The sequence below is a fragment of the Agelaius tricolor genome, unplaced genomic scaffold (assembly GCF_023055355.1).
Source record: "Agelaius tricolor isolate 1412-34295 unplaced genomic scaffold, bAgeTri1.0.p SCAF_16, whole genome shotgun sequence".
Classification (NCBI taxonomy): Eukaryota; Metazoa; Chordata; class Aves; order Passeriformes; family Icteridae; genus Agelaius; species Agelaius tricolor.
In genome coordinates this window covers 16,990,609-17,005,077 of record NW_027269276.1, presented here as the reverse complement: position 1 = coordinate 17,005,077, position 14,469 = coordinate 16,990,609, and the positions used below count along the sequence as shown (strand labels likewise).

The 14,469-nt window shown below is 54.5% G+C and overlaps 1 protein-coding gene across 8 annotated transcripts in view; it reads left to right on the top strand.

The window, feature by feature from the left end:
- The window catches only part of CUNH15orf39 (chromosome unknown C15orf39 homolog), a 23,001-nt gene extending 8,532 nt beyond the window's left edge, over positions 1-14,469 (top strand). For 5 of the 8 annotated variants that reach the window (XM_071441822.1, XM_071441821.1, XM_071441820.1 and 2 more), the window contains 3 exons: positions 9,262-12,306; positions 12,682-12,715; positions 12,918-14,469. In XM_071441822.1, the coding sequence (XP_071297923.1) occupies positions 9,309-12,306; positions 12,682-12,715; positions 12,918-12,921 (3,036 nt within the window). In that variant the 5' untranslated portion in view covers positions 9,262-9,308 and the 3' untranslated portion in view covers positions 12,922-14,469. Of the gene's footprint in view, positions 1-526; positions 1,826-1,858; positions 2,301-9,261; positions 12,307-12,681; positions 12,720-12,917 lie in introns of those variants that run through there. The other 3 variants (XM_071441818.1, XM_071441823.1, XM_071441824.1) reach the window with 3 other exon arrangements.

The window sequence follows — 14,469 nt, the reverse complement described above, 5'->3', positions numbered from 1 at the left end:
ACCAAAGAGAATATTAATGGCAGCCCCTGATCGATGAGCTCCAGACAAAGCAGTGTGTGTAAACTTTGGAGCCAAGGGACTGGGAATTCCACGCCTGCTCCTCCCAGATCCTTGTTTTCTTTGCTGCTGCCACAAAACTGCTATAAATTAAAGTTGTAAGTGGAAAATAATGCTTGTGAGGCCAAGGAAAGGAGAATTTAAACCCTGCTTTCTCAGCCTTTGTTCAATGAAGGAATGAAAAAGGGGAATTATTTCTTTTTCACTTAGAAATCTTTATTTCTCACTGCCTGAGGGAGCTGAGCTTCTACCGCTGCTTCACTCCACGGCCTTGGGCAACACACTTAATCTCCCAGGATCTGTGTCACTGGGTTAATCATATTTACGTGCCTTTTATGAGGGTTAATGATTAGTCTGGGAATGTTTGCATGGACTTTTCCAGACGCGACTCCTTAGATAAACGCTCCGTGTTAATGCTTGGGGCTGGCAGGGGTTAAATGCAGGAGGAGGGGTTCTGCTTTGGGGCGGGGAGTGACTCTGAGGGGGCTCAGAAGCCATCTCCAGCCCACCTCAGGCTACCAGCGAATCGCTGGCTCTGCAGAGCGAATGGGAAAGCGATTTTTTGTGGGCACAGGGAGTTGTGTCCGGCCAGAGCCGGACCTCCGGCCGCATCCCGGGAAGGCTCCTCTGTGCTCTGTAAAGGAGGAGCTCCTGTTTCACTGGAACCCCCACAAGGCATGGGCTGCAATGGGGGATCCTCTTCATGGGGACTGCCGGTGTCACCGAAATTAGGAAATAAAACTTCTTAACACCGGTGGAGGTCTAAGAAGCACACGCTATTACCCACCCGGATACAGGGCGGGTGACACCGCCTAAGGTGCACTCATGGCTCAAGATGATACACGCCTTTATTAAGCGGCGCCAATTCATCAGAAAATGTTCCATTTGAAGGTCTTTGCTGTCAGGGTGAGCTGTGCACGTGTTTTTGAACCATTTGTTACTCAGGCAGCCGTGGAGCCCCTAAACTGGATTGGGCGGCACGGAATTATTACCGATCCCTCCATGTCCCACAACCACATCACCTTCCGTGAGCCGGGATTTGGCCGTCAACACCTGCACCGGGGGTCCCCTCCATGGGGTCCTCTCTTATGGGGTGCCTGTGATTGGGGGCACATCCCTAATGGGCGCTGCCTGTAAGTGAGGGGTCCTTCAGGGGTCCCTCCCTAATGGGGACTGCTTGTAAGGAGAGTGCCCTTAACGTTGCTCCTCCCTAATGGGGTCGCCCCTTAATGGGAGGGTAGTTCCTAATGGGGACTGCCTGAAATGGTGGCCCCTTCACTGGGGGCTCCACAAAATGGGAGTCCCCTTAATGAGTCACCGTAAAATGAGGGCTGCTCTTAACAACGCTCCCTTGCACACCGTGGGCTCCCCATGCGGTACCTCCTCTATAATGGGGGGCTCGCTGCAACGGGGACCCCTCCGTACAGCGGCTCCCGGCCTGCGGGTGACCCCCGTAACGCGGGGGGATCTTCCCGTCCCGAGAGACCCCGCTCCGAGCGCAGGGGCACGGCCCCGACCAGCTCAGCGCACATGAGGCTGGGCTGTCCTCTGCTGTCCCGTCCCCTCCCCTCCTCCGGCCGGCCCACACGCACACCCAGCCCTCCTCCTCCTCCTCCTCCTCCTTCTCCACCTCCTCCTCCCACTTCCTCCGCACAAGGCGGGCTGCCGGCCGAGGAGGGGCAGCGGCCCCCCCGTTCCCCCGTCCGCGCCGAGCCCCCAGCCGAGCCCGTAGCGATGCGCCGGGGGAGGCACCGCGCCGCAGCCGCAGGTGAGTGCGGGCCCGGAGGGATGCGCGTCCCGCAGGAGCCGCGGGGCAGCGGAGCGATGCGGGGGCAGCGGGGCGGGGGGACCCCCGGCCAGCGCCGCGCCTGCCCTGGGCTCCCTCGGCGGCTGAAACCCTCGAGCAGGGGGGGAGCCCTGCACGCCTTCCTCGGGATCGGCTGCTTCTCCTCGGGCCGTGCGAGGAAAAACGGGCTGCGAGCTCCGCATCCCGGGATTTTACCCATTTATGGACACTTTGGATCATGCGGCTGATTCGCAGCGTGAGTGCGCTCAAGCTCCTGCCAGAGGTTTCTTTGGGGCTCGCCGGAGTGTTGCCCACCCTGATGCGGTGGCCGTGGCTGTGCGGAGGGGACAGAAGGACGGCCACGGCCACCCAGCCCTGCCACATCCACACCTCGTGTCCTGGCAAGGGCCTGCCAGCACCGAGGGGGTCCCAGCCGTGACCGTGGCCAGCCTTGGATGTGAGTGACATCGATGGGCCGGGATGGGATCGATGCCTTTTGGAAAGTTTTTAATTCCTCGGGGAAAAGGGGACGCAGTCACTGAGCCCTTCTGGTGACTGCTCATTGCCCCGTGAAGTTTTGGCGTTTTTAAATAAAAGGGAGCATTCCTTGGGGGAGAGGGGGGGGTTTCAACTTGAATCGCAGACCAGCCGTGGCTTGCTTGGTGCATGCATTCCAGAGGGATACTGCCTTAAAAAGCAGCAGGTCCACGGGAAGGCTCGGGCTGGGCTTTTGCCCGCCTGGGAGAAGCTGGGGAGCTGCAAACTTTGTGGAAAAGGGACAAGATGTGGAATGAGGGAGCTGGAACCGCTGAGGCCTCTTGTTTGTTCCCCCAAATACCCGAAGTTTGGGGGAGCGATGCCGATGAGCTCATCGGAGCCCGCCGGCCATGGGAATGGTGACCTCCAGGGCAGGATTCCAGAATCCCGGAGGTTGTGAAACCCCAGGGGAATCCGCCTCCTTCCCGCTGGAGTGCGGGGAGAGCCCGGGACCCCCCCGTGCCGCAGCGCCTCGGGGGGCTGGGCTCGCTGGGTGCCAGCGGCTCTAGGAGCTTTTATTGCTGGATTCCTGCGGATTGGCCGCGAGCTGGCGGCTGCTTTTGGCATCACGTGGCGATGGAGGAGGCGGGAGAGTGCGGAGAGAGGCTCCCGCTCCGGGCATCGCATCCTGGGGAGGAAATTCCGGGCAGCCGGCGTGCCCCGCTGAGAACACCCACGGGCGCATTGCTGGCAGCTGTCGGGGCAAAAAGAGATGTGTGAGGTGTTCCCCACGGCCTTGGCAGGTCGGGGAGCACCGGGAGCCCTCCCGTGTCCTTTGGACACCCAAAACGCGGCAGATAAGGCTCCCGCGGGAGCTTATCAGGGAGGTTTCGCTGCTGCGGGCACGTGTTCCCTCTGAGCTTGGTTTTACTTTTACTCCCTCCCGGCCAAACGGCCCCGTGTGGCAAAAAGCCCTGAGAAGAGGGAAGGGGGGGAAAAAAGGGAAAAAACCATTAAAAAAGAGGAATAAGGGGTTGTGTTTATTCCACCCGCTGCTCTCCCCAGCTGTAGGGTTTCGGAATGACAGGCTGCATGTGTTGGGGTTCTTGCAAGCATCCCCCCGCCCCCAGCGCTGATTCCCACGTGTCCCTCTCCTTCCCCCTGGCTGGGACAGTCCCCGAGGCAAAAGGCTGATGGTGGCAGCAAAAGCAGAGCAGTTTTTTCCTGGCCTGGCACAGGTTGGGCAAAGTCCCTGTGGATTTCATGGAGAGAGGGAACCCCTCTCCCGAATTTGGTTCATGAGCTCAGTTCTATGAGACAGTCCCTGCACTGGGATCACTCGTCCTGCCCTGCAGCCCTCCAGGCAGGATTGAACTCGGAGCTGGGTGAAGCAGGGCGGCTGCAACGTGCCCGGTGGTGTCACCCTATCCCGTGGTGACAGCGGGGCCGGTGTCACAATGTCCCCACGGAAGGGAGTTGTAGATCCCCGGGGCTTTGGGAAAGGGAAGCAGCAGTGGGGAAACATCGGGGGGACTCACAAGATCCCGGATTTCTGTCCCAGCTTGTCCACCCCTAACCTTGTCCCAGCTGGGAAGGGATCCCGTGCCTGCATGGCCGTCCCACACAGCATCTCCCAGGGAGAAGGATTTAAACACCACCCTCCCAAGAGGTCCCTTTTGGAGGGAAAATAATCCAGCCTGGGGTTTTCTTCAAGATTGCTTCCATTTGAAGGGAGCTGTTTTCCCTGGATCTAAGTGCTGGAAATTGAATTGGCACTGCACATCTTGGGAATAACCTCAGGGATTTACCCGAGGATAAAACTGTTGGAAATGGTGTGGGGGAGCTGCTGCCAGGGTGCGAGCAGGGAGGGAAGCACCGCGGCTCCCGTCGGGGTTTCCAGGGGATTCCAGGGCAGCAGTGTCCTTCCTGGGAAGTGATCAATCATTGGAGCTTGCATGAGAATCCCACCAGGAGGGCTCAGTGAGGGGTGCAGCCTCAGCTGTGCTGTTCTGGGGTGAGCTGGGGAGCTCTGGTCCCCTCCTGGCAAAGCTGCAGCAGCACCAGTGGCTCCCTCCCTTATCTCCCCCACAAGTCCCCCTCCATATCTGCTCTGTTTCCCCTGCTGTTGATGTGGCTTTTATCTTATCTCCACGTGCTCTTCCTCCATTTCCTCCTTGGCTTCCCTGCTAACGCTGCCACAAAAGGAAAAAAACACCCCAAAATGGAGGAGATCCTACTGCAGGAATTCCATCCCTGGGCTTGGGGGTGCTGGGCCGTGCTGGGTGACAGGGGGTGACATTTGGCCGTGCTGGTAGAGTGCTGAGTGAGGCTCAGGTTTGTCCTGGGCTGCCTGGGTGATGTGCAGGATGCTCAGGTGATTCTGGGGGATGCTGGCTGATGGTCCAGTGGTGCTCTTGGGGTTCAGCTGATGGGCAGGTGTCTCAGTGGGATGCTCAGGAGACGCTGGGTGATGCCAGCTGATGCTCAGAGAACACTTGGGCTTCTCGGGATGCCGGGCTGTGCTGGGACAGGCTGCCAGCTCCACCTGCTGGCACCCACCTCCTGTCACTGCGGGCCAGCCCCACCCCGCAGCAGCCCCAAATCCCCTGAGGGAGAGCCTGAGCTGCTGCCTGGGGGTGAAAACCTCACATTACTTTACAAGGTGATGCCGGGGATGGGAATTTTGGGCACTCTGGGTCTGTGTCTGCTGGCTCCTCACCCGAGCTGACCCAGCTTTGCTCCCTGCTGCCTGCAACAGACGCTCCTTGAGCTGTGGAACCAAAGCAGCCAGAGCTTTCCAGGGCTTTTCCAAGGAGATGGATGGAGAAATGCCCCACCAGCCTCCCAGGACTGCCCCCACTGGCAGGGAGGGTCGGATCCTGTGGAAAGGGGAGATCCCTGCACTATTAAAGCCCTCACGACTGGCCACGCTGTAGAATTGTACAGCAGACTGTGCATCTCCAATAATGCTGCACACACAGGTATTGGACCTGCAGTGACATTCCCCTGTGGAAATGGACTCAGATGTGCAGAGATTCCCTGTCTTGATCTGAGGCCTGCCTGATGCACTAAAAGTTTGTCCTATCATTATCAGACATTATTTATAGTTGTTTTATTTGTATTTTCGTCAAAAGTAACTAATTTGGAGGCCAAATATTAGTCAAACAACTTTTATACATTGTTAGAGTCATTTTTGCTAAGTTTATTTACTCTTTTTACTTGAAGAAAAATGTGGTAAACGTTTATTTTATTGCAGAAGTATAATTTTGTCCCAGCCAAACTTAGCGTGGGAGTTCGTGCAAGGATTTATGCATATTTGGAACAAAAAAGATATGTACTAACCTTCCATGTTCTGCCTCAGAAGGTTTGGAATTTATGATGGTGAGGCTACATTTTTCAGAGATATTAACAGGAGAACTGATCAATCTGGACAAAGTAATAGAAGAAAATGTCACCTGACTTCCTGTCCCATTTTATTGAACACCACGTTGGGAGATTTGGAGCGAGCAGCAGCAGAAGAGAACTGATGGAATGTTTGATTGGGGTGGTGTGTGAGGCTGGAATGTTCATGGTTAATGCCTCAAAAGATGGAGCATTTGCAGCAACTGTCCAAGTGGAGAGGGGCACACCCACAGCCCAGGCTGCAGTTACCTCTTGGACGAGATAAGGGAAGAGGCTGATAAGAGACAAATCCTGCCAAGTGCCATGGTTGGCCTGCAGTTAGCCTGTAGGTATTCATCCCCTCTGATGGGCCATAATCGGCCTCTCGACTGCACCTACGCTTAAAAGGTGTCACAGGCAAACAAATACACAGAGAGGTGTCCCGTGATCCACAGCATTACATCATCCAGAGTAAAACTCCCTGCCCCAGGGGAGGTACCTGGCTGTTCCCACTGAGCCTGAACATTTTATTAACTGCTGGAACTTTGTGCTTCCTGCCCTTCCCTCACCCCAGGTAGATCACCACCGAGCAATTGCAACCTCCCAGTCTTGTTGGAAGATCCATGGGTGATGGGATCTTTCTCCTCTTACCCTTTCCTACCTTTTCTTTTCCTTAGGCATTTTTGAAGTATTATTTTTGTGTTTTTATATTGCTTTATTGCAGTAGATAATAACCAAAACAGCACCACTGCAACTAAATTGTTCTAAAATAAACCTGATATTTATATATATAATATATATATATTTCTATAAACACCATTTAATCAGCATTGTTTCACTCTAATCAGCCCCAAGGGATCAATTAACAAGAACCTGGGCTACCCTCATGTCGCAGCTGAGACTGACACATGACACCACACTCGAGGTTCATGTGGCAACAGGAATTTTTTTTTTAATTGCAATTCCCTTTATGTATTTTCAGAAAGCCCATGCAGTTGGGCCTGATTGGCTGAATTTAGTTACCACCCAGCTTAATGGCCAATAGCTGTCTGTATCCCTAATGGCCTAGACTGGTTCCCCAAGGGCATAGAGTGTCAAAGTATAATTGGGGTTATCTATGACTGTGAGGTCTCCAGGCCAGCTGTTAGCCACCACAGTTCCCCCTTTCTGTTTTTAAATACAAAGACAATGTTTGTTGTCTTCTGCAGGGCCCTTTGCAGACAGGATGACAAACACTGCACAATGTCCAATATAATTGACACAAATAGTAAGCCTAGGTCGGATGAGGCTCTGCATCCATCTCAATAAGTCTAGCCTTACCAGTTGTTGTGTATCCCATGTACCATCAAAAAGGATTTTTTAAGCATGTCTGAGAGCCATCAAGCATGGCTTATGAGGGTGGTATGCTGCACACTATTCACATTTATAATTACACAAAGAAAATTGCATTTGACTTGCTTACAAACTGTTAAACTTGAAAAACTATCATGCTTCTGCTTTTGATATGTCCCTGTTATATTTGCCCAATTATCCCATCATCAAAAACCAAACAATATTAAAGGTAGCAGTAATTTTAATTGAATAGCTTAAAATATATAAAATCGGATATACTTGAAATATCGACAATATAATTTGGTTAAAATAAGGGATAATTCGGTTCCAATAATAGCACATAAGCAAAAATAAAAAACCACATGGGGTACAGAGTGCAGGGTTCTGGACCCCTGCCACCTCACGTGCAAGCTTGTCAAGTGAAAATTCCCCCTTTTATGACATGTGTCAGTGCCATCTCCTCCCATTTTCGATTCATCACACTTCTACCTCCGCCCTCATCGCCACCTTTACCGTGCATGCTCCACCACTCGGTTTGGTGGTTGCACAAGTCTTTGGGAGTTGTCTCTGATGAAAGCTCTCCTCTTCCTCGATGTCCTTTAATTCACCTTTGGGTTACACATGTGCACCAAGCTAGTATAATGTACGCCAAAACTAACATAATATTATATTTAAGCATCAAAGCAATAAATCTCTTATAACTAGCATTTTCCTGGGACCCAACCAGATTTTCTCTTCTTTCTGTAATTTGTAGTAACTGTTATCTCTAGTTTTTTCCGGCCTTGAACGTCTGCAGGAAAGGGGGCAGGGGGGTGGAGCCCCTCCTCTCCCTTTCTTTCTTGGCATTACACCTTCTAACTGTTTTATTATTTCCAAATATTAATTACTGTATCAATATTGATTACTGTTTCAATTTTGTCAGCACAAATCATTCCTATTTACCACATACACTAAAAGCAGCTTCCGTGGTTGTGCCCAGTCCATGCCTCTTACACCATGACAGCGAGGCTTGTAGAGCCTGTTCATAATATTTTATCCCAGTTTGCATGAAAAGAGTGTCCATACCTGTACAAGAGCCTTTTCCTCCAATGAGACTTACATCCCCATGTTCCAAGTGGACAATTTTTCTATTTACAATGGTCTGGACTCTCTGCAGCTCTACTCATTCCTGGCAGCTCACCTGGCTGCCTCTCTGCTGGGCTCTGTCTCCCTGCTCTCAGCGCTGCAGGCTGCTGCTGATCACGTTGGGTATCACCTCCCCTTGCAGTCAAGATGCACACATGACATGACACTCGAGGTTCACATGACAACAGCAAATTTTTATTGCATGCAGCTCCCTTTTGTAAGAGACGGTCTGAAGTTCCCCTCATTTGCCTCACGACCCTCACAAGGACAGAGACCAAGACCCTGAAGACCCTGACTGGGGTTCTGGCCTGGCTGAGGTGGATGCTTGCCAAGTGATTGTTTGCAGGTGTGCTTGCTGTGCTGCCACGGTACACTGCGTCGGGCAGGGACTGGTGAGGAGCAGCTTGCTCTGTACGCTTACACCTGCTTCATGGAGCAGCAGGTCTCATCACAATAGCCCATGAATTTCCCCACCTCTTGGCCAGATGCCACTCACTTTAGACAAAGACTATAAAAAGTAACTTTCTGAGGTAACTTTGATGATTCCCCACGGAATGAAGATGAATCTATTGGCTGGACCACGAGGACTTTGTCTCTCTGTTGGTAGCTATACCCCCACTTCTCTCTCTCTCCCCTTTACTTTGTTTTCTTTATATCTCTCTCTCCTCTGTGGCATAATTGTTGTTGGCCCTCAGTAAAGGTTCACTGCTGTGATTAAACTGAAAGTCCCCTGCTGTGTGTCTTTAGCACTCTGAGATCAGTAAAATGAACCATCATGACCCCTGCTTGTACTAGTGGATGGTGACACCTTTATATAGTTCCAGAAAGCCTGTGTGGTTGCTCTTGATTGGTGAATTTAGTTACCAGCCAGTTTACTGGCCAATAGCTGTCTGCCTGCCCAACGGCCTAGACTGGATCCCCAACGGCCTAGACTGGTCCAGGTGTAATTGGGGTGATCTATGACTGTGAGGCCTCCAGACCAGCTGTTAGCCACCACACTTTCACCTTCTGGGATGGCTTGGAACCCTCTGTCACCCTGTGCCATCACAGGCTGCTGGCTGTGGGGACTTGCTTTGCTCATGGCTCGTTCTCTCTCTTTTCAGGCAGGCCAGCTCACCTCTCCTGTGGGGACACCGGCACCAAGGTATAAATGGCCTCCAAACGGTACTCGCAGTCTGCAGGCCCCGTGATTCTCAAGAAGCTGCCTCGTCTGGCGCCCGCCCCCAGCTTCCTGCCCAGCAAAATCCCAGGCACATCCAGCCCCGTGCCCCACCCTGGCTCTGGAAACCATTTCAACTACAAGGGCTCCTACTTTGCCTGCCCGCTGCAGAGCCCCGAGGGCCCCGAGCAGCCCCCGGCTGGCTGGAGCCCCACGCCCGCCTACCTGCACTATGGGCCTGGTGCTCTAAACCAGCCTGTGCCGGCTGAGGGGCCACTGCTGGGCTTTGTGCTGTACCCACCAGAGAGCCTGAGCACCAGGCTGCAGCCCCCAGACACCCAGAAGAGCCAGGACGGCCTGAGCCAGGAGCAGCTTATGGCCAGAAAGAAGCTGGACAGTCCCAGGTGTCCCTTGCCGGTGAAGAAGCCAGTGGTGGTGAAGAAGGCAGCTCCTCTAGCAGTCCCCAAGCCTGTGTACGGAGCCCCTGCCTCCTTCCTGGCTCCCAGGATGGCTCTGCTACTGGGAGCACAAGCAGAGAGCCTGCAGCAGCGACCAGGGGAAGCAAACTGGGCCCTGCCCCCTGCCACCCACCCTCTGCACCCCAGCGAGCCCCACAAGAGTGGTCCTGGTGCTGACCACAGCTTCCTGCCACTGCCCTCCAGCCTGGCCCTGCCTTCCAGGGAGCAGCTGAGCTCCCCTGCTGCCTTACCCCACTACTGCATCCCCTTTGATAAGTACAGGTCACCCTCCAGCACCCCGTTCCTGGAAGCAAGTTGTCCCTCTGCCCAGGGCCAGAAGAAGGTGCCAGAGGTCCCCAGCCTCAGCCTGGACCCCTGGCCCAAGCTCCAGCCACCTGACACCAGCCCAGTGATCCAGGAGAGGTCAGCAATGTGCTACCCACCCACCCCCTACCCACTGTCACCCCACAGACCTGGCCCCCTCTACCACCCCCCAGCTCCCACTGTGGGAGAGCCCAGGGCCCTGCCCAGCTTTGGCTACGTGGGAAGCAGGGAGCCCTTTCCCAGCACCTACCTCAAGCCCCAGGAGCCCAGGAGTTACTTTCCCAGCCCCTTGGAGCCCTGCGTGCCGAGGACAGCGGGTGCCAGGCTGGGGGTGGCCCTCAGGGATGCTGAGGCAGCCAGGGATGCCGAGCTGCCCAGGAACAGCGGGTACCCAGGGCTTGCCCTCAGCCCGGGCGATGCATCCGTGTTCCACGGCTCCTTTCCCGGCACGGAGCCGGGCTGTGAGCAGCACAGGGCGGGCAGCCCGCAGTGGGGAGCAGCACCGAGGCACAGCAGCGCTTTCCAGCCTGTCTGCGCCCCAGAGAAGCTTTCTGGGGGCTCTGCTGGGCTCACTGAGACATTTCCTGAGAGAGGAGGGAGCTGGGAGAAACCCAGGCAAGGGGAGGAGCAGCTCCTGTACCCAGGGAGGAGGAACAGCAGCCCAGCCCCTCAGGACACCCCCTGTGGGGGACCAGGACAAGGAAATGCCTGCAAGGTCATGGATCCAGCCAAGGAGCCCATCTGCCCTTCTCCATCTATGACCCCCATCAAAGGGCTGGAGGACCTGAGGGACACCAAGGCTTTGTCATCCTCCCCACCAATGCCTGTGATCCACAACGTCTTCAGCCTGGCACCTTACCAGGAGTACCTGGAGAAGGCCAAGGGCACAGACCCCATGCTGTTCTGCAGGAAGCACCTGTGGGAGGACTCCTCACCCCAAAACACGGGTGGCAGCCAGGAGCCTGCTGCCCTCAGAGACATCTCAGTGGTGCCCAGCCTGAGGTCAGGCAGTGATGCAGTGCAGAGCCAAGGGGAAAGCTGTTACAGGAGCATCCCTAAAAAGCCAAAGCCTGTGCCCCAAGAGCTGGAGTCTCAGGAGGGCAGCCCTGACAGGGTGGACAGCAAGGAGTCACCCCATAAGGACATGGTGCTGGACCTTAGCTTCAAGAAGAGACTGGTAGAAGCTGGGGACACGCAGAGACCTCCTGGCTATGCGGAGGGGATACTGGACCAAGAGGATAAGGAGGAGAAAGAAGCTGCAGGAGGGAAGGTGAGGTTGGGAGAGGGGGCGCAGCCCCAAGTGCCTGAGGCAGACTCAGGAGAGAGGAGCAGCTTCCAGAGCTCAGCCAACTTCATGTTCCAAAAATACAAGCGGCTGCCCTCTGTCCCGAGCAGCACTGAGCCCCCCCAGCAGGATGGCAGCTCTCAAGCCCCCCAGCCCAGCTCCCCCAGCAGCACCCCCACTCCAGCTCCCCCAGCCTCCTCTCCATCCAGCAACCCCCCGTTCCCACCACCTAGCCCCCAGCTCAGCATCATCCTATCCCCAAACCCTCCCCAGACTGTGCTTCCCAAAGCCCCTCCCACTCCAGAGGAGGAGAAGGTGTTGGTGGTCAAGAAGGTTGGGATCCCCTCAGGGACCCCCTCGGGGCAGTACTTCAGCTCCCTGCACACCTTGCTCTGTGACACCATCTCGGGCTCAGTGTCCCGCTCCTCCCCGGAGCTCCTGCGGCAGTGGCTGAGGAAAGCTGAGCTGGCAGAAGAGCTGGAAGAGGTGCCCAAATCCCTGCCCAGCCCCAAAGATGGCTCCAAGGCTCCCTATGCTCAGAAGCCCAGCAATGGCAAGGAGATCTGGCTGGCTTTCCAGGACGTGGCCGTGCTCCTCACCAAGCTGCTCTCCCAGCTGAGGACCTTCATGTCCGCTTGCCCTTTCCCGCACGTCGTCCGGGCGGGAGCCATCTTCATCCCCATCCACGTGGTGAAGGAGAAGCTCTTCCCAAAGCTGCCCGGGAGCTTTGTGGACCAAGTGCTGCAGAAGCACAAGGTGGAGCTGCGTCCCACCACCCTCTCGGAGGAGAGGCACCTGAGGGAGCTGGAGCTGAAGAGCTGCACCTCCCGCATGCTGAAGCTCCTGGCGATCAAGTGGCTTCCTGAAATCTACCCTGACCTGCTCAACCTCCACTGGCACAGCTCCATCCAGCAGCAGCTCGGTAGGTAGCCTGGCATCTCCTGGGGATGGGTCCCTGTGGCTGTCCCAGGGTTGTTCCAGCTGCACCTGCCCTCCAGGTGCTGCTCTTCTTGGGGAGCATCCAAAGGTGCCTCAGCATCCCTCTCCTACTGAGGGCTCTGCCCAGGTTTTCCTCCGTGGGTTGTGGAAGGGGGAAAGTTTGAGCTGGGAGGGAGAAAACTCATCCTGGGCATGTCAAGGAGGTTTCAGACAGTTCCAGGCCACCTCTGCCCGTCCAAGGGCACAGTGTCAGACCTTTCACCCATGGCTGTCCCATCCAGCTGATTACTTCACTGCTGTGTCCAGATAACCTTTTGTTGCTGCTCAAGGCCATTAACAGCACCTTTATTTCTTCCAGATTCAAGCTCAGAGACTGGCCAGCAGCCTTCCAAGTAAGTAACTCCTCTTCCAAAGTGAGTTTTTAGGAATTAATGGGATTTGTTTGTCATTCTGTTGAGGGGTATGTATGTGGATTTCATGTGATGATGAGCAGCTGGAGCTGGCTGGGGAGGCTCTGCTCCTGGGTATGGGCTGGAGCTGGGAATATTCAGGATGTGGAGATGTGCCCTCTCTAATCACTCCTTCCTCTCCCAGGTAGCCCTGGCCTGGAGGCACTGAAAACTGATGGCAAAGCAACAGCCACAGAGAGATCAAGGAAAAGGAGGCACTGAGGAATGTGCCAAGGGCAATAGCCAAATGATGACAGGAATGGGAAGCTCCTGAATCCCCAGAGCCGAGGATGCTGACACCACCAGCAGCCCTGCAGGCAGGTGCTCAGGTCCCACCGGCATCAGGATCGTCCAGGATGCTGATACCTTGGCAGGGACCCTCTGGGATGCTGCTCAGGGTGGACAACAGCTCAGGGGTGCTCCAGGGACACACACAGGGATGCTGCTGGCAGGTTATCCGGGCCTGCAGGCGTGGGCTCGAGCCCCTCATGGCAGCTGGAGCTGCTTTTCTTTGAATGGATCATCTTTCAGTGCATCTCCCGCCTCCATCCGTGATTGCCCTGGTGAGCTGAGAGGGAATGGCTGGAGTTCTAGTGGAGCTGGAGCAAGAGGAGCATGGAAATGGCCACAGCACCATCCCCAGCCTTGGAAAAAGGGACTGCAGGGATGACATCCCACCTCCTCCTGTCTCCTCTGAATCCCCCTCCTGCTTTATCCATGCCTTTCCCAATAAACATCCCCTTCCTCTGTGGTTTTCACCTTTAAAGTACCGCCAAGACCGGGCACAACAGCAAGGGCAAGGGAATCGTGACTTCTATAGTCCCAGGACTAAGTTGGTTTTGTCATAAATGAAGACATTTTACAAATGTTCTGGATTAACCTTTATAAGGAGCTGCTGCCTTCAGGTCATGTGTTTTGGGTTGGTTTTTTTCTTGAAATAGAGTAATTTATACATGTTTTTTTATTTAAACTAAAAGGCTGCAAGAAACTCTTAAAGAAAAGAAAACCAAATCACTTCATGTCCCAGATCCTGTCCCAAAGGAGAACATGGGAGATGCACATTTAGGGACCACCTTGGTGGAGACTGAAGGGGCACAGAGGGGAATGATGCTGCCAGACCTTGGAAGGAGGGATCCTTTGATCTCAAAGGGTTATGGGCATGCCAGGAGGGATGTGGGCATGCCAGGACTAATGGACAGCCCCTCACCCTGGGGGGTTGCAGCAGGGTACACAGCAGAGGCCTTAAAAACTCATTGCTCAGGTGTTCTTCAAGCTGCTGCAGAGCACGGAGGAGAACCAAACAAGGGTTATTCTAATTTTTTATTTCACTACAGGGAATATTTATTTTAAACTAAGAAGATGGGGTGGGGGGGTATGGGTAGAAATGACCCTACCCAAACTGTACTTATTTTAGCCAAAAGGTGTGTTTGCTACTGGGGGATTTCTGTGAGTGCCTTCCTGGTTTTCTGTAGGGATGGGGTGGCTGTGGATGTGAGGGAGATGCTGCTGTTCTCCTCACTCCCCCCCACCACTCCATGCCTGTGCACAGTCATTTGGAAAGCAGTGTTTGTTAATAATGTTGGTTTTGTACGTATATAAGGTTCCAGGGAAGAAAGTTCCTTCCCTTTATTTAATTTTTTTGTAAGAATATGAAGAGTTGCCTCACCTGGTTTAAATGAGTTTGGCTTGTTTCCAGA